The sequence below is a fragment of the Mesoplodon bidens genome (assembly GCF_964165515.1).
Source record: "Mesoplodon bidens genome assembly, chromosome: X".
NCBI lineage: Eukaryota > Metazoa > Chordata > Mammalia > Artiodactyla > Ziphiidae > Mesoplodon > Mesoplodon bidens.
This window is the reverse complement of record NC_138163.1, coordinates 38,963,134-38,987,372: the sequence shown is the minus strand read 5'-3', so window position 1 is coordinate 38,987,372 and position 24,239 is coordinate 38,963,134. Positions and strand designations below refer to the sequence as shown.

Below are 24,239 nucleotides of genomic sequence, written 5' to 3'. Positions count from 1 at the left end.
TGACTATCTGTCCCATTAACTCTACTAAGGTAAAGCAGTAGCAAAGATCATATGGTTGAATGGATAAAGGATTGAAGCTTGGCAGAGTAGTTATGGAAGACCAATAAGGGACCACAAAACTGAAGTGCTGGGAGAAAATACTTGCAAATCATGTATCTGCTAGGGGATTTGTGTCTAGAATATATAAAGAACTCTTACCACTGAATAATAAAAAGATAAATAACTCAACTAAAAAAATGGAGAACTGACCTGAAGAGACAGTTCTCCAAAGATGATATACAAATGGCCATAAGCAAAAATGAAAAGATGCTCAATATCATTAGCACTCAGGGAAATACAAATCAAAACCATAAGATACCACTTCACACCTTCTAGTATGGCAATAATAAAAAAGATAGATAACACATGTTGGCAAGAATATAGAAAAATTGGAATCCTCATATTTTACTGATGGGAATGTAAAATACAGTCACTTGGGAAAACACCCTGGCAGTTGTTCAAAAGATTAAACAGAATGATATATCACCCAGCAATTCCACTCCTAGGTATTTACAAAAGATAGATGAAAACATGTCCATACAGACACTCACACATGAATGTTCACAGCATGAGTATTCACAATAGCCAAAAAGTGGAAACAACCCAAATGTCCATGAATGGATGAATGGATTTTTATAGAAGTGGCATATCCATACAACAGAATATTATTTAGTCATAAAGAGGAAAGAAGTACTGATGCATACTATAGTGTGGAGGAACCTTGAAAACACCATGCTAAGTAAAAGAAACCAGTCACAAAAGACCACATATTGTATAATTCCATTTATATGAAATATATAGAATAGGTAAAACTATAGAGATAAATAATAGACTAATGATTGTCTAGGGTTAGGAAAGGGGTTGGGGGTAGATGGGGAATGACTACTAATGGATACATACAAGGTGATAATATAGATGAAAATTAAAGTTGTTGCTTTAAAAAAATGAAGATGCTAAGAAGGGTATGATTTGATGAATCACCATAGTATGGGGTTTAAAAGATGTTAACAACCTGGGATAACAGGGTGAAGCCAAAGGATGGATGTTTTCCATGAGAAGTAACCACAGTTGTAGCAGTAGTAAGGGAGTGAGGGAAGTGAAATAATTCTTGATTTCACCAATTACTACTTAAGCAAACCCTGGTTAATCTTCCTTACTTGAGTAAAAGTATTTTGCACTGCTAACTCCATCACAAATTCTCTTGGAATTTGTTCAGAATTCTAGGAATTCAAGCCTATCAGGTATCAAAATTATTTCCAGGCACTTTCTTTGACAGCCTAGTTTCCTGAAGCCTATTCAGTGGAGACAGTCTGCTGGAGCAGATCAAGCCAACCAGATGGACACCTTCTTTGGCACACCCATCACCTCCGATCAACATTTCCTCTGACACCTTCCCTGTTTGGCTCAAATGGAAGGAAAATAAGTGGATATTTATTATGCACCTTACTTTCCCATAAATTGTCACATGTAATCCTCACATCCACTGCGCACATTACCGATAAGGAAACTGGCCCGTAGGGGATAAAGACTTTCCCAAAGTCACATAACTAGCTGGTAAGTGGTAAAACTAGGATTCCACTTTTAGCCTAAACTCATGTCCTTCCCACTGTAGTTGTGCACTAGGGTATCCTTCAGAGCGAGACTTCTTTAAATAGTTTCTCCCCATGGATCTGTTCCCCGGACAGCTACTTTCAATGCCTTTTGAAGCTGGAGCTTGTGTGATTGCTAATTTTAAAACAATGATAACATTTACACATTAAACACTTCTCTAGCTTGTTCCCTTGACAACCATACACCTAAGATTAGATACCAAAAAACCCCAGTCTCTGTTAGTGCTTGGACTTAAAAAATCTCAGTTAGTGAGAACATAATTTTTAATAGACTTTTAAAGGGAGCATACAATGTTTTTCAATAGCAATATGGAGTGGTACCTCTACACCACCACAGAAAATATTATAACAAAAAATCAGTTGAAGAAAGAATGAACTCTCGGGTTACTTTCACATCTCCATTCCTACCGCCAGCCTAGACCAACAAAGGCCAAGCTAAAACATGACAGAGCTAAGGGTTCTAAGACCCAGCTACAACTGTTTGGTCGCCATTATATTTTTTAAATTACACAGGTTAGACACAAAAATATTTCCATAGTAAAAAAAAATTAAACAGTGCAGTATTACCCAGAGCAAAAAGTGTAAGACATCATTCACCAGCCTCCCTAATGTTTCCAGACCTTTTGCTATGCATTTACATGCATGTATATGTATACATATTGTATATTATTTCTACAAATAGATGGGATTATACAATATATATTGCCCTGTTACCTTTTTTTAAGCAGCTTTATTAAGATATAACTAACATACTATAGAGTACACCCATTTATTTTCTTTAACTTATTATTTTATATTGGGGTATAGGTGATTAACAGTGTTGTGTAAGTTTCAGGTGTACAACAAAGTGATTCAGTTATACATATACATGTGTCTATTCTTTTTAAAATTCTTTTCCCAATTAGGCTGTTACAGAATGTTGAGCAGAGTTCCCAGTGCTATACAGTAGGTCCTTGTTGGTTATCTATTTTAAATAGAGCAGTGAGTACATGTCAATCCACCCATTTCAACTGTACAATTCAGTATATGTACAACCATCTCCACAATCAATTTTAGGATATTTTCGTCACCTCAAAAAGAAACCCCGCATCCTTTAGCTATCATCCTTATATCCTCTGATTTTCTCCAATTCTGAGCAATCACTTGTCTATGTTCTGTCTCTGTACATTTCCCTATTCTGCAAATTTCGTATGAATGGAATCATATAAAATGTGCTCTTCGTGACTAGTTTCTTTCACTTAGCATAATGTTTTCCAGGTTAATCCATATTGTAGCTTGTATCAGAACTTCATTCCCTTATATAGCTGAATAATGTTCCATTGTGTAGCTATGCCACAGCTGTCCTATTATTTTTTCATTTAATATTTCCTTTCCATTCAGTACACACAGATCTAGCTCACTCTTTTTAGTGACTGCACAGTATTACACAGTTTTGATGCAACATAATTTAAGTAACCACTTCCCTATTGATGGATATTTAAGCTACTTCCAGTGTGTCCCCATTATAACAATAACTTGTAATCTCCATATGATACATAGGGAGAAAGGGAGAGGCCATCTCTCTTGGTGGAAAAAGGACTCTGCCTCTAGAACAGTGGTTCCAAAAAGTATGCTCCCTGGACCTACAGCATCACCTGGGAACTTGTTAGAAATGCACATTTCTGGGCCCGACCCTCAGAGTTTTTGAACCAGAAACTCTGAGATGGGGCCCACTGCTCACTGTTTAACAAGCCCTTCACCTTGTGATTCTGATATGCAATAAAATTTGAGTACCACTGTTCTAAATCTCTTTGCACTGCAGTGGCTTCCATTAGTTGGCTTAAGGTAAACCTTAAAAATTAGCAGGACCACAAAAATTGGCTTTAACACATGACTATGGTCATGGATAGGGCAGAAGTATAGCGGAGGGGTAAGTGAGTTTCTATGTTTCTATAGAGAAAGTACTTTAATATAACAAAAAACCTCTTCCTTTCATGCTTTTCCTAACTGTTTGACCCCTTATTCTCTTCCTCCAGTAATCTTGTAAAACCAACAATTAAACCATTTACATAAACTAAGATACCAGGAGATGGGAAGCTTTTCCTTCCTGACCCTCTCATTTCTGTTGATGATATGATGAACCATAAAACCCAGATCCCATTAGAATTGAAACACTGGAAAAATGAGATTGCAATGAATCACAGATGGGAACTAGAAGAAAATTTAGAAATCTCCCACTCGAGAGTCATAGTTTGGAGATAAGGAAAATGAATCCCAGAGAAATTACATGACACAGCGAGGCCACACAGCAAGTGCAAGCCTCCTTCTCTCATTATGCTATATACTATACTATATACTACATACTGCTGGACTATCATGGTTCTTGACCAAGGATATGCATTCGTACCAAATTCATCTGGGGAAATTTCTTTAAAAAATATATTTAGAAGGATTTATTTTCCTTAACTTACTAAGCTGAGAAGACATATAATTTGACTATATCTAAAAGGAATTTATGGACATCAAGCATTATACTATTGCTCTGTAACTCAGCAACACCCACCGAGGTCAGGGAGTGTCCACAGTAGTCAGAAGTACTTGGACTGCTTATCCCTATGTTAAACAGTTCCACATTGCAAGGTTTTGGTGTTCTTTTGGCTTTCTATTGTTTTTCTGTCCTCTCCTTTGATGTCAGTTATGACTTCGTGCATGTATCAGTGTGTTTGCGTCCAGCAGCCCTCACCCCTACTCCCATACCTACAATTGCCAATGTGAGTTGAGACACCAAATAAGTATGATCTTGAGAACTACGATAAAGGTGATGGGAAAATAGGTTGTGAGGGAGGAACTAGAAAATTTAATATGGGGACTTTGTGATATTTACCTTGGCTGAGACATAATGAAAAGTCAACGATGCCAGACACAACATTCTGGAAGAATGTGGCATGAGAGCAAGACCTCCCTTACACACATGAAACAAAGAATGAACTCAGAATTTTTTTTAACGTCAGGAAGGTATGCAGTTCCCCCCCCTCAAGGTTTCTCCTCTATTTGTTTGCTCTTTTTTTTTTAATTAATAAACTTTATTTTAAAGAGCAGTTTTAGGTTGACAGCAAAACTGAGCAGAAAGTACACAGAGTTCCCACAAACCCCCTGTCCACACACAGGCACAACCTCTCCCACTAGTGACATCCCACACCACAAAAACCCTGGGTGGTTTTTAGAGCTATGAATAATGCAACAGTGAGATTACCTGTAACACCACAGAACTGTGGGTATTGCTGGTAAAGATGCGTGTGGTTCCCGCCTTGGAAGACTGCAAATGGGAGGAGAGGCCCATTTCGCTGCTTCCAAGGGACAATTTCATGTGTTGGTCTTCCTCTTCCACTAGAGATCTGAAAAGGTTTTTAAACCAGAAAGAAAAACAAATGAAAACTTGTCATATAATTCACAACAACTGGATGATTTAGAGAAACAGTCACTCTCTGATTATGTGCCAATCATCTGACTATGGAATATACTGAACGTTGTTTCACTGTATTTTAGGCTCATACATTATAGAAGAAATAGATATATATTTGTAAAAAGCTTTCCGAGGTCAGAATAGATAAATGGAAACTGAGAAATCAACTAAAAGCTGGCTCAAAACTGTAAGTACAAAGGGTTTGTTTCTCTAGTGCCAGAGTAATTGTTTTGGTATTGGGTTGTTTAGGTAGCAATACCATCAAATTGTGTTTATTCACAGTTAAAATTACTTTGGAATCCCTACTTTTAGAAAGATAAAAATAATATTTATCATTTATTGAACAGCCACTATATATCAGGTACTTGCCAAGAAATTTACACACATAATCTCATATAATGCTCAAAACAATCCATTGCAACAGGTATTACTAGTATCTCCTTTTTATTAAGGGTAGGGAAAATGAGCTACAGAAGAAGGGTTAAAAATTACTTAGCTAAGGTCACAAAGTTATTAAAGGGACTGGACAAGGATTTGAATCTAAGTTTAGTCTGCTTCCAAACTCCAAAGACCCCATAAGTAAAAGTCAAAGATTAACTGTGGTATCCTAATACATTACCTCCTCTTGTGTTACTATAGTTCTAATCAACCCCAACTGAACAAAAAAATTTACCCATGAAATAATTCCTTTTTCTAGCAGTATCTCTCACTAAATAATCACTTGGGATTATTTATCTAAACAGCTACAGTGTAGTGGCCTTTTCATCTTTCCAAACAAACAAATAATACAAATAATAAACGTAAGCTATGCCCATGTATATATCACATTAGCAATTTTTCAGGGACCATAAAAAGCATTAGAGAACCTGTAGTCAACCTGTAGTTAGTTTCACAGAGAAAATGGCGAAATAATAGTTAAAGGCCTCAGGTTACACTAAAAATTGACCATTGTGGTACAACCTTTCATTATTCCTTAGACTAGGCAGACTTGTGTTTCCTTAAGTATACACTGCTAAAACTGTTTCTGAATCACCTGAGAGCAGGGAGCCCCATGCTTCTGAACGGGTTTGTGCATTCATGATGGGCAGACTGCTAAAATGGACATTAAGAAGGGAGGAAGGAAGAATGGATTTCCAAGTGCTAGAACTATGCCTGTTTCTTATTTATTTCTAACTTGCCGAAGGTTGAATTATTGGTTTCTCTAACTCGGGTCTATCCAATACCATAAAGATTTCACCTTTTCCTCTACCATATCTATAATCTAAGTTGATCAGTTTTAATAGGAAAAAAAGTTTTACAAACATACCATACTTTTAAAAAAGATCCTGCTTTTTGAATTTCGACACCAACCAAATGGCTTTAAATCCTGCAATAATTAGCAAAAATCCTGGCCTTAAGGGTGACATCAATTCTTCTTAACGATATTAGAGCCATAGTATAACCAAAAAATGAATTAATAATATATAACCATGTTTTATTCAACTCTCATGGATATTTAATAAAGAAGAGAATAATTTAAAGAAGATTTTAACAAGCATAAAAGAAAATGAATATAGTTTTCCACTAGCTTCAGAAATAGCTTTTTAAAAGAAATTATATACATGATATATAGCATACATACATTTGCAGATACTTTTAACCAGCTTTCACAGACAGACATTTAATTACAGAATCAAATGGAAAAGTGGGAAATAGATTGATGGTGACTGGTATCCCTAACCAGAAAATTTCCGTTCATCCAGAATTATTTCAATGGGACATTCAAGCAGAATGTTTCATTAGTTTCTGTATTCCCTGCACAGACCTGGCACATGAGAGGTTTAATATATGTCATCTGAATGAATACAGAATCTCATTTCTGTGGATCATTCCAGAGACATTTCTTTATCATGTGGTGCCTTAAATGACCGTCAGTTATCATTTTACAGAACCATAGATGTAAAGGGGACAGGAGTAAAGCTGAAACCGTACTGCCCCATGACATATCCTGGAAATTGGGTTTTTTTTTAATAAACTACAGATCACAACTTGTTTCCGTGTCATTTGTCTCTTGCTCTTAAAATTGAAAGGCAGAATATAAAAATGCAGCCTTTTCTTGGCAAGATAATATGTCTGGCTTTCTAACTAATTACTTCAAAAGCTAAAGAAGTCTTCACCAAAATCATCTTCATGACTTATCAACCAACATCTTTTGACTTTTTAACATTCAGAACACTCCCTATTATTTCTGCATCAGTAACAGCACATGTCATGTCAACCTCCCCAGCAGATTCAATATTCTCTTCTATCTTCTTTTCATTAAGTCTATTGACTGGATGTGAAGAGCATTGTTCTTCAACAGTGCAAGGAGGTGAAACCTCTCTGCAAACTCCAAGCCACAATGACATCAAACTATCCTTAAAGGAATGATTATCTGAGTAATTCCAAGAACAAATAACATTTTTAATCTTATCCTTTCTAAGTCATATGGTTGAAAGCAGTAAAAGGAGCAGTGGTTCTCAGTGGGGGGAGGGGCATCAATGTCTGGAGACACTTTACGTGGTTGCAGGGTAGGGGGGCGTTGCTACTCTCATCTGGTGGGGTGCTGTTAAACATCCTACGATGCACAGGAAAGGTCTCCACGGCAAAGCTGTGCTCAGGCAAAAATGTCAAGAATGCCAAGGTTGAGAAACCCCGATACAGAGGGATTAACCTCCTCAGGACAGATTTTCTAAAGAAATTTCATGTTCTAAATAACTTCCCAGTCTGAGAGTTAACTGCATGAGGTAATGCTGGCAGTCAGAAACACAGTAGGATTATTAATTACCAGTAACTCCTCCAAGACTGCCTAATAATAGAATACCTCTGCTCTCCTCCAGTCCATCAATTTGAAAAATCAACTGTTTACAGGAGATAAGTAGGTAATAGCTTTGAAGTTTATAAGATAATTATGTGGAAAGGCTTTTGTCCTATGTAAACTCATGGAAGAATAATTCCTAAGTCGGCTTTAAACAATTGTTATTTGGAGAGAAAAAAAAAACAATTGTTATTTGGATTCACTTTTACATGCCAATTTAGAATCAAGCAAACCCTGTCCAAATAGTCCTATTTCATCAAAACTGTAAAATTATTCATGGGAGAGATTGTGTTCATCAATTTTCTTTTGAAAAATTGAACCTTTTTCTTCCAGCATCTACATATTGCTACCACACCATTCCCGCCCGCCCCACTACCGCTCGACACATCTTATTTTGTAAACAGTGACCAACCACAGAGCGTGAAAACAATCTTTCATAAAGTGTACATGAGTCACTCAACTGCACTTGCTCAAAGAGAACAATTACTTTTTCGAAGAGCATTAGGTAGAGATGGAAGCACTGCCTGATGGTCTTACTGAAAGCTCTGCAAAGGTGGTCAAACCAAACATACACACACTGTGGCATTTCTTTGTACTACTATTTGAAGACAAAGGAAATAGTCTAAGCAATTGTCGTATGTTAACAGGGTGACAGTAACATTGTAATGCTGCCTCAAAGCCTTCCATATTTAAAAAATTACCCCAAGGGAAACAGGTGTAAATGACATAGGGACACAATTCATAAATATAAAAGTACAAATGATTAACAGATAGAAAAATGTTCAACTCCATTAGTACTCCAGAATATGCAAATTAAAGCAAACCTGTAAACTTATAAAAGAGTAGAGTAGAAGATATACTCTCAAAATTGCTAGTGCAAACAAATATTAAGCCCCTGCCACCTGCATGGCATTGTTCACTCATGGATTTTTTAATGAAAAATTTAAAATCATCAAATGTACAAATTCTTTTCCTTTTTACACTGAACATCCTGACAATAAAGGATTGTGTATTACTGGTGGGTGGGCTGCAGCAAGAGTGGTCTGTCAATCTGGTTCAAATATGTTTTCTACAATGAATAGTTCTGTAGAGGTAATAGATTGGTAGATGTTCTATGAAGAACCGTGTACTTAGAATTCACTATAGCAATTGGGTTTGTTGGTATGCCATATGGGGAAGGGAAGAGTATCTCATAATTGCATCATTTGGCTCCAAAGCCTCAAATAGTCTTAGGACACTCATCAGTCTCAATAAAACATGCTGATAGGATACATGCACTTGCAGAAAAAACATACTGCCAAAGACTATCAGAATACATGTCAAGTTGTTCCCTTTACTTTACTTGATTTTATTTCTGAGGGAAAAAAAATAAGTGAATCAGAGAAAAACCAGAAAGGTAAAAGTATATCAATGCCTTTAACTTTTCTCTCTTTAGTTCCTGATCAGTTTGACAGCACTTCTTGCTTGTGACTATTACATTACAAAGTGGTTAAACCTAACAATGTATGTAATTTTAATAACATAATGCCACTGTAACAGAAGAACAGGGGTTTCTGAGTTAGTGTCAAAAGTATTATTCAAATACTGCAATTTCCCAGAGTAATAATATTATTCTAACTGAAAGTCAGAGCCAGTGGGTTGGTGTGCAAGAAGAGCAACAACAACAAAACAAAACAAAAATAAAAGTCATGAATGGTATAACAACACAACAAGTCAGCTTGGTTAATCAAGGCACTGACTCATGCTTTACCACCCGTCCCCCAGAAAAATAAAAAACATATTTCTCACACTCACAATTTAAAAAGAAAATCAAGAAAAAGGCTTTCTTCAAAGAAGAACTCCCCCGCCATTTGTTTTTCTGCTCTGAAACAGAGAAGTGTCTGCTAGCTGCAGCATTTGCTAAATGAAACATTTCTTGCTATAAAGTTGCAATGGCAGGTGGGGGAAAAATTCAGCCACCTGTTCTCACATTCATTTGAATTTGAGTGCTAAATCCGTCAAGGTATTTCCTTCCCCCATGAGAAATAAATTAAAAACTTAAGATGATATTAGTCATTTCCCATTGATTTTTCTATAGATTCAAAGTATGCATTCTCCATTGAATTCTAAAGATATTAATAATCTTCCTACCACACAAAATTTAGAATCAACTCTCCTTCACCCCTCCCATCAAAAACTGAATGATACACACACACACACACACACACACACACTCTTTCAATTTCCATTAAGAAAAAAAGGAAGTGTTTTTAAAATTAAGAAGGAAAATTTCCAATTCATGAAGTAAGTTAATATATATAAAATAAGCCTGGTATTTTCTTTAAAAGAAAAACACCTTAAAACCTAAAATATTTAAAGATATGCCCCAGGAATTCCCTGGCATCTAGTGGTTAGGACTCTGTGCTTCCACTGCAGGGGTCCTGGGTTCAATCCCTGGTCGGGGAACTAAGATCCCACAAGCCACAGGGCGGGGCCAAAAATAAATAAATAAATAAACTGCTTTGAAAAATAAATAAAAGTAAAGATTTAAAAAAATAAGAAAATAAAGATACGTCCCAACTAAAATGACATTTACGGTATCATTGTGCAAGGAAATTATAAATATCATAGCAACTTCTCTTTTTTTTAAACATCTTTATTGGCATATAACTGCTTTACAATGTTGTGTTAGTTCCTGCTGTATAACAAAGTGAATCAGCTATACAGATACATACATCCCCATATCCCCTCCCTCTTACATCTCCCTCCCACCCTCCCTATCCCACCCCTCTAGGTGGTCACAAAGCACTGAGCTGATGTCCCCGATCTCCCAGTGGGAGCAACTTCTCTTAAGAAGGCGTAAATTAATCACTATTTAAGAAACTATGGAGAACATGTCTCCTCAACAAGGTGTTTGCCTGAAGGAAGTCAAGAAAAGATAAAGCTTTGGTTAGTTATTTGTATTTTTTTAATGACATAAGTATAAGTACATTATTGTCAACTTGCAATAAATCTGCTAATGGAAATCTTTAGCATAGATGATATAAAATAGCTGCTAACCTTTCTGAGGCTTTCTTTTCTGCTGCAGCTATATACCAGAGCCCACAAGAGAAAAAACTTTCAAGGTGATAGGGTCAGACTGTAAAATGATTTTCCAAAGCTTCTTTATATGCAAATGTCTGTCACATTTAAAATAAAATCACATTAATAAATAGCTGATGTCAGTTTTAACATAGGAATAAGATCATCTACCAGCACCTGCTGTGTACTAGGCAGTGTGCCAGACACGTTCTCTATGCTACTTAATCCTCATAACAATCCCATTTTAAAGACAGGAAACTGAAGCTCAGAGAGTTTAAGGCCTCACCATGAATCTGGTAACTATGATTTGAACCTGAGTCTGATTCCAGAGACCAAACTGTTCCCATCACACCAAGTCTAAAAAATGAAAAATAGCAGAGTAGAGGCCATAAAGCAATCAATGTTTCAGTGTTTAATTTATAAACATGAGGAAGATCTCAGAGAGACATTCTGTTATAGGGAAGCAATTTGTTGGTTGAATTACTTCAGTCTAAAATTACCCACTTTTACCACTACTTCCATAACAACAATACCAATGCTAAAAATCTCTCATGCCATTCTCCCAACACATCTATCCTAGGATATAACTCAGATCAGATTTATGGAGAACTTGACATTACTGATACCAACATTTAAAAGAACAGATTCTGAATTCCAAAGCCACCCATCGCCATCACAGAAATAGCACTATGACACAGATGAGGGAATTGGGCTAAACAAATGGAATGACAAATGACAGTCCACTCTAACAGGATGAAAGTTAATTATCCAAACCATAAAGCATTTGCATTGAATACCTCTATCCTGTCCCTGAAACACTTTCAGATTAATGTTTGCTCCTTCTATCTACCATATTTCAAAACTTTAGTCTTCCTTCATCTTTTAAAATTCATATACCAATTAAACTACATCAAGTCTCATGCACCTAGACTAGAAAATTCTACCATTTGGAAGCTTGGTTTATATACTATTTCTCATTCTTTACATTTCTCATAATATTTGGATGAAAGATATAGATAGATAGATGATAAATAGATACCTGAAGCAGAAATACAAGAGTATAATCTATAAAAATATTGAATCACTGTTGTATGTACACCTGAAACTAACACAACATTGTAAATCAACTATACTTCAATTTAAAAAATGAATTCTAAATGTTGATTCCATACCTACTATATAAAAAAAGCTAAGTCAAAGTTGAAGCTCCCTTGCCTTAAGAAGCCATATAAGGTGAGCAAGTACACAAGTGGTAGTGGTGGGAGAGAGAGAGCAATATGGACCTGTAGGCTGGGGGAAACAGCACGGACTCCCATCACCGTCAATAGTCCCATTCCCAGTGCACAGAGGAAATAGTTATAATCCTCTGAAAGGATGCTCCTGCCCCCCTACAGCCAGCACCAGCCTGGCCATTGAGAAGTCTGAGCTATACCTGAGGTCAGGAGCATGCCTTCTCCTTCTTCTATCCCCAAATGAAGAAACTGAACAGGAGCTCCAACACCCATGCCACTTTTCTATAAAGGAGCTTTTTGCTCTCAGAGGATTTATATTAACCAAAGTATCACTTTATTCCTATCTGTAGCTCACTGACTTTGAAATTTGACTATGGTGCTATAGTGCGTATCAATGGAAAAGTGTATTATTAAAGAACTGAGCTTTCACCTGCCTAAAGTTTCAGTTCATTAAATATTCAAACATCCAAGTTATCCAATTTTAGAGTTTATTATAAAGGCAGATTCCACAAACTCAAAACCAGTTAGAAATCACTGAGACAAATCTCTTTGGGAACAGGAGGAATCATTAATCAAGTGGTAAAAATCCAATCCTTTTCTGTCTTTTCTGAATTTCCTAGTTATATTCAGCTTCGCAAAGTCAGTAATTCATGACCAGGTCTTAAGGGAATGTTTATTTTTCTTTTAAAAGGAAACATGATAGGGCCTCCCTGGTGGCGCAGTGGTTGAGAGTCTGCCTGCTGATGCAGGGGATACGGGTTCGTGCCCCGGTCCGGGAGGATCCCATATGCCGCGGAGTGGCTGGGCCCGTGAGCCATGGCCGCTGAGCCTGCGCATCCGGAGCCTGTGCTCCGCAACGGGAGAGGCCACAACAGTGAGAGGCCCACGTACCGCAAAAATTAAAAAATAAATAAATAAATAAATAAATAAAGGAAACATGATAGGAAAAAAACAAAGAGTAAGACTTTCCAACTTAAAAGTAATAGCCAATTGTACTCCATGTTTTAAGAATTATAATTGGCAGCTCTACGAGTCCCACTGATTCTGTCTTCAAAGGCTGTAATAAATGTAACAAATCTCAACCTTGATTTTGCAATGACCTAGCAGCATCTCTAATTATTTCAATGAATGTATCAAATCATTCATTTAAATATAATGTTTAATATTAATTAATCACACCAATGTTTTAATATGACAGCCAATATTTTTAAGACAGGGGAAGGTAATACAAAAAGAGAAATCAGAAGACAGACTCTAAACCCAAAGAGTCTGAGAATACACTAAGGATAGCTTTCTCAAGTTTGTTTCAGACGTGGAGCTTGGTGAAGAAAAAAGTCTAATTTTAGTACAATTTTTCATATTAAAATTATTTTCCATTTTGTACATATTTGCCTCACCATTAAGGTTTTTTTTTTTAAATTGGGGTTTTCCTGGTGGTGCAGTGGTTGAGAGTCCACCTGCCGATGCAGGGGACACGGGTTCATGCCCCGGTCTGGGAAGATCCCACATGCCGCAGAGCGGCTGGGCCCGTGAGCCATGGCCACTGAGCCTGCGAGTCCGGAGCCTGTGCTCCGCAATGGGAGAGGCCACAACAGTGAGAGGCCCGTGTACCACAAAAGAAAACAATAATAATAAAATAAAATAAAATAAAATAAAACTTAGCTCTAAGACTTCAAGTTATCCCTCTTGTACGATGCTTAGCATAAAGAAAAAAAACATTCCTGACCTTAAGTTCTTAGGTTGTTAGAAGATGAAAGAAATCTTGACAGTCACTTATAGCTCACTCACCTATCTACACATTCAGGCATCATATTCTATGAGTAGAAAGGCAGAAATGGCTTCTGATTTTTCTCCTGAAATGCCATCAGGAGCCTGCACTTGACTACAGTCCTAGAAAACTATTTTAACTAAGATCACTATAATGCTCAGTTCAGTATCACAATGCAATTTCATGATCTAGCTACAGACGGCTCTGCTGATGTGAGTAACAAAAACTGCTCTACAAAAATACTTTTATAAGATTTTGTCCATCGTACAGCAACGCTAAGGAAGGAGTCCTTTGCATAAAGTATTTATGTACCATGACTATGTTTACCCCAAATATTAAGTATTCTTGATAAAATTGGTAATGACTTCCTGAAAGGGAGACTGGTTATTTATTTTCTTTGAAGGAGTAGACGCAAATTATAATTCATTGAGGAGTTTTGCCACTTTGGGGGAAAGGTGTTTCTTTTTAGGAACATTATGGCCTCTGGCTTAAAGAAAGTTGGTGTTCTTGGGTGGAACGCAAAAAGGGTAGAGGCAGACCATATAATTTAAACAACATGACAGTAGGCATCCAGCACTCACATTTCCCAGTCATCTAAGTGGGAATTTTGAATAGAGGCTAATTGGAGCATTTTCAGACTGTGTACGTGTTTTGCAGAAGCGATCTATGAATTGTGAAGTAGTAATGAAGTACTGCCTTGGTCTGTTTGAGACAAATAGGACAGAAGGATATTAAGCAAGAGAGAAGCATACCCTTCCTTCCTTCCATACCGTCCTTTAAACCAGTGTTTCATACCCCAATTTATAATTTCTGACTCTCAGAGCGCAGGTGAGAAGGACGCAGAGAAAAGTCACCAAGAAGATGAGTGTCAGAGTGTCAAAAGTGTGCCCAGCTAGTTGGAAAATGCTAGCCTAAATGCTATTCCCCTCAACTCATCCCATCTACAACAAGCTATTTCTTGAAGCAATAAGTCATTTTAAATGTCCCAAATCCAATCTTTTTGTAGATCATGCTTTAAGGAGAAAACTGGTTTATTTAAAAGTACTCTCAAGGGAAATGAATTTGACTACATAGTTCTTAATGATTATTCCTGGAAGCTTGGTCAGTCAGAAGGAAGTTCAGGAATCTCAAATGTATCTAGATGTCACGCATTCAAGAGAGACATAGATAGGATATTCTGGATTCTAAAAGAAAATTGTTATCATCAAAGTATTTCAGTCATCTTATACCCCTAGTTCTCCCCCATCTCCTATGCCCAGGCAACTGACAAAGTACTAAGTATCTCTCTAGTATGCCTCTTTCACCACCTCTCCACTCTCACTGCCCCTACCACACTTTGGGTATCTATTACCGCCTCCGTGGATTTGGTTAGTAACATAAATTACATATTTGTTACAGTATAGCATCTTCACATACTATGATTGTATTTATAGTTTTGGCGGGGGCGGGGCAGGGGGAGACAGGGTGGGGTGGAGGACCGGGGGGACCTTCAAGATGGCGGAAGAGTAAGACACGGAGATGACCTTCCTCCCCACAGATACACCAGAAATACGTCTACACGTGGAACAACTCCTACAGAACACCTACTGAACGCTGGCAGAAGACCTCAGACCTCTCAAAAGGCAAGAAACTCCCCACGTACCTGGGTAGGGCAAAAGAAAAAAGAATAAACAGAGACAAAAGAATAGGGATGGGACCTGCACCAGTGGGAGGGAGCTGTGAAGGAGGAAAGGTTTCCACACACCAGAAGCCCCTTCACTAGTGGAGACAGTTTTCCAGGATCAGTATTCTATCACTCCTCTCTGCTTGCTGAACAAAAGCCATATCCTACGCTCTTGCATTCAAGGCTTCTTGGACTAGCCCTCCTTAGCTAGTTGCACATTCTGGCAAATAATTCAAAGTAAATATATATTTAATGATTTGAGAATAAATAAAAATCCAAATTTATTCACAAACTATCAGTTGTTTTGCTTTAGAATATGTTGTTTTCATACATTAGTAACTGCTATGCCTTTTTGTCCTATTGTTAACCAAGCAATGTGTAAAAGCATTTATTTAAAATATTTCTGATAGGAGGAAAACTTAGTTAATTTGAATTGAATATCTGCTGGGAGTTCCCTGGTGGTCCAGTGGTTAGGACTCAATGCTTTCACTGCCGTGGCCCCGGGTTTAGCCTTTTTTAAGTATAAGACCATTCAGAACATAAGTAAATGTGGATCATTTTTTTGAGTACTAATTTAAAATTTATTTTTCCTAAACCCTGCTCAGATTTCCTTTTATCCTAGTCAGCCATTCCTGTTTTCAAACTACACACAGGAAACACATTATCATTTAAGTACAACTATACTAGTTTTAAAACATAAATTTGTCTAAAATAGTTTTCCCCTCATGGTAAAGGACATGTGAAAATAAGTCAAATAACTCTTAACTTTAAGAGTAGTTGCTCTCTTGGAAGAGATTATATATAATCTTACTTTCTTTATCAAATTACAATTTGATGAACCATGACTAAAGTATTCTGGTCACTGGTAAATTGCTTCTATTAAAATTACTTTCAGTCAGTGCCAGCATCATGGTACTTATCGGCAAGCAAGGAACAGAATCAGGATTTTGGATTAGTTCTTTTCATAGGAAAGATAGCTGTAACTTACTCTCTAACAAGACTGTAATTTATTAGATTCCTCTATATATGAAATGAAGAAATGCAACACACTTTGAGTGAAATAATTTGCACAAGGCTACAGACCTAAAAACTACTCTCTCTAGATTCATTCATCGGGGATTTCCCCAGCGGTCCAGTGGTTAAGACTCTGTGCTTCCAACGCAGGGGGCCTGCGTTCGATCCCTGGTCGGGGAACTAAGATCCCACATGCTGCATGGTGTGGCCATAAATAAATAAATAATTTAAAAAAAATTCATTCCTCAACTCAACATCTGAACACCTGCTATGTGCCAGCCACTGCACTAGGAGATATGTAAAAAGAGCACGCAGGATACTTGCTTGCAAAGAGATCACAGTGAAAGAAATAATTACCTTCCAAAGGACTAAATGATATAAAAATAATAATAAATTTTCAACATCATCTACTAACAAATACCATGTTGCATAATTCATATAAACCACAGTAACTAAACTAATTGCAAACTTTGCTCCCTGGTACAGAAGTGTATCAGTTCATATTTAGCATATAAGCGCCAAAATAAATAAATAAATAACATCGACTTTCCTTACTGCCATTTTATTTTAAAGGATTATTCATCCCAGATCAGGCTATCTGCAAGGCTGCATCAGCAATCAAATAATATCCACTATTCAAAAATATAATCTGCGGGCTTCCCTGGGGGCGCAGTGGTTAAGAATCCGCCTGCCAAGGCAGGGGACACAGGTTCAAGCCCTGGTCCAGGAAGATCCCATATGCCGCGGAGCAACTAAGCCCGTGTGCCACAACTACTGAGCCTGCACTCTAGAGCCCGTGAGCCACAATTACCGAAGCCCATGAGCCTAGAGCCCGTGCTCCGCAACAAGAGAAGCCACTGCAATGAGAAGCCCGCGCGTAGCAACGAAGACCCAACACAGCCAAAAAAAAAAAAATATATATATATATATATATATATATATATATATATATATATAATCTGCAATTATAATTATATGAAAGAAAGCCAAACATATGATGGTGTGATGGTGGATCACATCATTTGAAAGAAAAGTCTCTAATTGCATCTATCTATATACTTCAGCAATATGCTTATGAAAAATATGCTAATGAGCCAGGTCACTGGTCTACTTTAGACGAAAATTTTGGTTCCAGTTTCATGAACTTTTGTTTAGCTGTGAATCATTCAGAAATGATTACATATGCACATCCTTTGAGGGAAAGTGCTCATAATGAATGAAAATCACTTCAATTTAGTGATGCTAAGGGATTATCTACTGGATAATCTACTTACAACCTAAAACATCCATATACTTTTCAAAACTCTATTTCAAAATATTTTGTAGATCCACCCAAACTAAAGCCAGGTCGAACTGTGAGTTAATTTGGAACACAGTTCAGTGTAGGACAAGAGAAAAATCTCTGGTGTAATCACATGTATAAAGAGAAATCTAGTTGGAGTTTTTGTAGTAAACTGGTTTTTAACATTAATTTGTAATACAATTGATGAAATGGGATAAAATAATAAAAAGGAAATATAAATTAAGACTGAGTTAAATCATCAAATGTGAATGTACACAGATGGAGGAAAAGTGACCAGACTTAAATATCACATTCTCTTTCAAGGTACAATGGTATGACAAAGAATGATTTCTAAGGTTCCTCCCAACTCTTAGAGTCCAAGAATCCTGAATAAGATATTTATGCTCTTTTTAAGATATCATGTTCTGATCTCACTGATCAGTGAAAAGCACTATATTTTTGAAACCAGTAAAACAAAGAGTGAAAATAAAAGATGTTACAGGGCAAGCTGTAAATGAACAAAGGTCTTTTAAAATTTGTAGAAATACCTTCAGTGAGATACTTTCAGGTGTGGGTGGGAGAGAAGGAGGGGGAGAGAGAAGGGGGAGAGAGGAAGGACAGAGTGATGGCAAAGGCATTAGTTTAACCCAGTTGTCCACGAACACTCAAATGAGCTTGTTTCTCTAATGTATCATTCTCACAATGTTTCATTCTCAAAATCTCATTGTTTTAAAATACAGTATTCAAGACTTTTAAATAAAAAACTCAATCGAGCCCCTGCACCTTCCAATCTAATCCCGTAAGTCCTTAAAGATGGAAGAGAAAGGCAGAAGAGTGGGTCAGAGAGAGATAGATGTGAAAAAGACTCCTGCCATTGCTGGCGCTGAAGATGGAGAAAGGGAGCCAGAAGCCAAGGAATGCTGGCGGCCTCTAGAAGCTGAGATCAACTGTTGCCTTACAGCCAGCAAGAAGATAAGGACCTTGGTGGTTCTACAACTGCAAAGAACTGAATTCTGTCAATGATCCAAACGAGAAGGAAATGCAGTCTCCCCTAGAGCCTCAGAAGCAAACACAGCTCCACCAACACTGTGATTTTAGCCCAGTGAGACCCATACCAGACTTTTGACCTAAAAAACTATAACATAATAAATTTGTGACGTTTTAAGCCATTAGTTTGCAGCAATTTGTTATGGCAGCAATAGAAAACTCATACATGGAGGTTTTTCTCAGTGCCTGCACACAATCGAGCAATGGGACAATGATGTCCACAAGAAAGTACTAAACATACTGACTGGTTAGTACCCTAGGACTGTGATAAACAGAGCACATCTGCTACAGTCAACGGCAGCTAATTACTGGGGGGAAAGAAGGTGGTTGGCCAACGAAGGTAGAATAGTGCTTCGAAAGAAATAGGAAACAATGAGGTTAATCCCAGTATCATATCAGTAAGTAAAGATAATTGCCCCAGTATTTTCCTGCAACTTCACCACTTGACAGTACCACAAAGTAAAGCTTACTTCTCCCTGTACCACCACCCAATTCAAAAAAGTTTGTCTCGGGGCTTCCCTGGTGGCACAGTGGTTGAGAGTCCGCCTGCCGATGCAGGGGACACGGGTTCGTGCCCCAGTCCGGGAAGATCCCACATGCCGCGGAGCGGCTGGTCCCGTGAGCCAGGGCCGCTGAGCCTGCGCGTCCAGAGCCTGTGCTCCACAACGGGAGAAGCCACAACAGTGAGAGACCCGCGTACCACAAAAAAAAAAAAAAAAAAAAAAAAAGTTTATCTCATCTGTCATACTCCTTTGTTCTTCGAATTCTAGTGAGATATTTCCTAATTAGTAGATGGCATGAAAGTAGCAAAAGTCTATAAAAAGAAAAAGGCATTAGAGGAGTCAAGATCATTGAAATCAATCAGAACTGCGTTTGAATTTTCACTTCATCTCTTACTTGAAATGTAACATTGAGCAAGTTAATTAACTTCTCGGAACCACTGTGCCCTTAGAGTAAAACAGGGAAGAGACCTACCCTTATAGTGTTTGGGAGGCAGCTTCCAAAGTGCTTGGCACTTTTTTTTTCCAGCGAGGGAAGGATTTATTACTACTTGCAACAAGTAAGGAGAACACCGGGGATCTTTCCCAAAGCAGTGTCTCCCCATACAGCAAAATTGGGGAAGTTTTAACACAGTGCTTGGCACTTTTATAGTAGCACTCAATAAATTGTATTACATTTAACTATGTTAAACCAGGACATTTTTGAAAATTGCAAATAAATATGTTTCACATGAAATTTACAGTATCTGTTGTATAGGCTAGATTCAAGAGTTCTGAAAGTTGTTTTTAATTACATTTTTCTTATGGAAACATGTTATTTCATTTCTCCACTGAACCATATCATAAGAAGAATTGTCCAACAAGTTGGGCATACGCCTGTCTTACCATACCATAAATGTTGTAAAATTGGGTTAAAAACAACATATACCCTCATCATAGTAAGTCATGCCAGTGAAAATATTTTACTGTAATTGGAAACACAATATAATTTTATTTTTCTCTAAGATTACATCATATAGTCTGGGATCAAATTGTTGATGCTTGTAAGGTAAAAATATATACACTTGTGTGCTATAAAGCACCTAAGCCCTGTCCAACTTAAAGAATGGCACTCAATTTTTCTTGTTTAAAAAAGTGACTGTCAAGTTTAAATGTAAATTGCATCATTTTCCATCTTATCTTTTTTTCTTTGTTTAAATATTGGGGTATAACTGACATACATTGTATTAGTTTCAGGTGTACAACATAATGATTTGATATTTGTATATATTGGGAAATGATCACAATAGGAATATGCACTTTAAAATCTGGTATCTATATCCAATTGATTTCTCCTCAGTGAGCCCAGATACATTTCTCCTCTGTAGTATTTTTATTGCCATTAAATCCATTATCAATAATGCAAGCACAGTAAACAAGAATGTTATTTAAACTGGTTGTCTTGGTTTAGAATTTTCACAGGAGCAAAATAAATCAAGCAATTTAATTGTTTATAAATAAAGATAGGATAGAAGATAAAGACTAGTCATTTTGAATAACTGCAAGGACTAGATCCATAATACCCAGCAGAGTTATGCCTGGCGCATAACAGGCAGTAACTTCTGAATATTATAAACTCAATATACAAAGTGATTGAAAAAGAACTGAGTTGTTTCAAAAGTGGATTGCTCAGTAACTTCTTTATGTACTGATTCCCTAAGAATCTCACATTTACACCACCTTTTTCTTGGCCTTGAGGAGATAAAGCAATACACTGTGGCTGCTATTTCAATTTAAAATATCAGCATGCACAGTGCTTATAATTCTTGATTCTTTACAAGTAATACAGTCATTAATACAAATACTTGCCTATCTCTCCTTCTTTCTTTTCCCTCCCCCTAACTTGGCCCTATTTAGGTCTCATCTAAATATTCTAAATTTCAAGCAGAATGTCTGGAATCCTTAGAGTTCTTAGTAACTCCAGACTTCACATGATGGTGAAAGATTTGCATTTCCGTCTCTCTTCCCTCTGGGGAAATGTTTTGAGGGGTACTTGGAAGTAACACTCATTTAGGCATAAAAAACAATGAATCTAGATAAATTTTTGACAAGTAAAATTCTTGGAAATTGCTGAAAGCATCCGAAATACTAGCTTTCTGTCTTGTAAGTTTCTTGTGTGCAATATTCCTCAGATACATTAAATGGTTTTACGAGATCTTTTTAAAGACACATACAATAGGCTTTAAAACAAAATTTTAATTTCATTTGCACATGCCAGAATTCCTCAGACTCGAAGATCTGAAGTAGCCAAGAGAATAAACGCTGACTAGGAGGAACAAGCAATCTACTCGTAAACCTCCGAAAAGAAGTTTGTAAACTCTGAGTCACTGTGGTTCAGGGTGAATGCTATGATTAAAAAATAATATAATCGCAGGCTCTTTAAGATAAGCAAAATGCCTGTATGAAAGGAGAGAGGTCTCTTCTACTCGGACCATGTCGGGAGCATCTCATTCAGATGTAGTATCTTGTATAAAGTTTAACACAAAAAAACTATCTGGGTGAGGCACAACCAGCAGAGTGAAGAGTCTGGAAAACATGTCACATGAGTAATGGTTAAAGAAAGAAGATTTCCAGGCTTGTACGTTATGGAGAAAATAATATTTTTCTCCATAGTTCCAGAAGGCCACACTAGGAATAGGAGATGAAAGATAAGAGGAATTTATTTTGCTCAATGCATGGAAGAGCTGTCCACTAATGAAAGGTGCTGGCTTGGGGAGGTAGTGAGCTCTTTGTCACTGACAGTGATCAAGGAGAACGTGCATCAGCATCTCTCAGAGTTGTCACAGGAAGGATTCCTGCTTTAAAGGGGATTTGGATTCTCTAAATGACATCTAAGGTCACTTTTATCTCTATGATTTTCCACTAATAAGTGTTAAGCTAGCCCTTCTGCAAGTTCAGACAATGGAAATTCACAAGAAACATGCTACAAAAGTTAGAGATGAGCGCTAAATTGCTCTGTGTTATTTATGTTATTTCTCCACATAATTTTGTTAGATTGAGCATATGTTGTAAAAAAACAGATTAAGCAGACACAAACAAAAGTTTATGTATACACTAATTGTGAAAATATCTAACTAATTCTTTTCTAATTTGAGAATATCAATTTGGGAAGTATTTTGCTAGATGAAAAAGATATCTAAGGCTTTATTTTATTTTCAAGGTTGTATTTTATTCACTAAATTAGAAAAAAGACAATCTTAGGGGATAGAAAACATGTCAAATTTAGAAAGTGCATATTTTAATTTTCTCTGTCCTTTGAATCACCCACAAACAAGGAACATTTATATAGTATGACTAAATCTAGATGAATTATTGACAATTAAATAAAGCACCATTTTTTCTAGGGAAATCTAGATACTGAATCTCAATGATAAAATGATAGAAAATGATTGCTATAAAAGTCAGTGCTATTGGCACTTACTCTAAAATATATTTTACATAGCAAACAAAATAGTTGTAAACAGGACGCTAACTGAATACAAGTGTATTGGCTAAGAGAGGACAAGTCTAATGCACTAACACTCATTCTACACCCACTGTCTGGCTTGCTATGACTCACTGTTACATTGTGCTGGTTAATTCTTACCTATTGTCTTCCTCCTTGTGGTCACACCATTATTAGCAAGACTTAACTGCTTGTGAAGAAAGATAAAAAGATAGCTAATGCTAATTCTGTTCTATTTCAGTGTGTCCTTGGAATCTAACAATGCATTAACCCTATAACATCAGCCTGAAGGAATCATTTGCTGCTTGAAAACAATGAATACCAAAACACCAGAACACCACTTAGAAGTGACTGCCCTTTCAGCTTTATTAATTTAGGCAAGTTGACAGGTTAATTTACATGCTTCACACCTGTTAGGAGCAGAGTCTACTAATTCAGCTTACACTGACCAGGAGATACTCCTTCAGGCTAAGGTTGAACTTCAACCTTCTGCTGAACAGAGTGTAACACAAACACATCACTCAGATTTCGATCAAGACAGTCCCTTCAGAATTCCACATGGATGGCACACCACCCTTGCAAGTGTTCAAAGCTGAAGCTGAAGGGAGACTCTACCTAATAAAGACTAAATAATATTTGGTAATCAAGCTATCTGGAGGCCAAAGGATTATTTTCCCGAATCTTTTGTCTTTATGATACTCCACTCTTCCCAAATCATATTTTAACACAATTTGAAAAGCACTTTATGCCATATAAGAAACTATTTTCCTTAATATTATCATAAACATTGTCTTTATCATCAATAAGTCTTGAAAATATGGAAAGGTTTTAACTCACATTCAGGTTCTAAACAAGCAGAAAGCAAGCCAACTTGGACTTTAAATCCACAAGCAAAAAAAGCTTTTCTACTCAATGTTTGCAGTAAGTAAAACATGCTCTATTCTAGCTTTCACTAGTGGATAGAAGCACTGCCCTATTACCAGCATCAATGGAAGAGTTCTAGCTAGCAGCACCTACACTGAGTTTAGAAAGAAACCATAAGGAACCTTTATATTTCTCCATATTTGCTCCATTACTACAACACATTTTTACTACAAGCAAAAATATTTTATATGGAAATTTCAGTCTTTGAAAAAGCACTCAAGTCATCAATGAAAATCATGTAATATGTATTCGACAAATCACAGTAAATAACGATAAAACATTACAAACCAATACGAGCAAATATACCAAAAGATGCTTATATTAACTGGGAAGAATTC

At 36.9% G+C, this 24,239-nt stretch overlaps 1 protein-coding gene across 3 annotated transcripts in view; it reads right to left on the bottom strand.

Moving 5' to 3' along the window:
• The window catches only part of KLHL13 (kelch like family member 13), a gene marked incomplete at its 5' end in the record, with an annotated part of 190,814 nt that overhangs the window by 32,827 nt on the left and 133,748 nt on the right, over positions 1–24,239 (bottom strand). For 2 of the 3 annotated variants that reach the window (XM_081222704.1, XM_081222705.1), the window contains one exon: positions 4,882–5,023. In XM_081222704.1, coding sequence (XP_081078830.1) covers positions 4,882–5,023 — 142 coding nt within the window. Of the gene's footprint in view, positions 1–4,881; positions 5,024–9,721; positions 9,778–24,239 lie in introns of those variants that run through there. The other variant, XM_081222706.1, reaches the window with a different exon arrangement.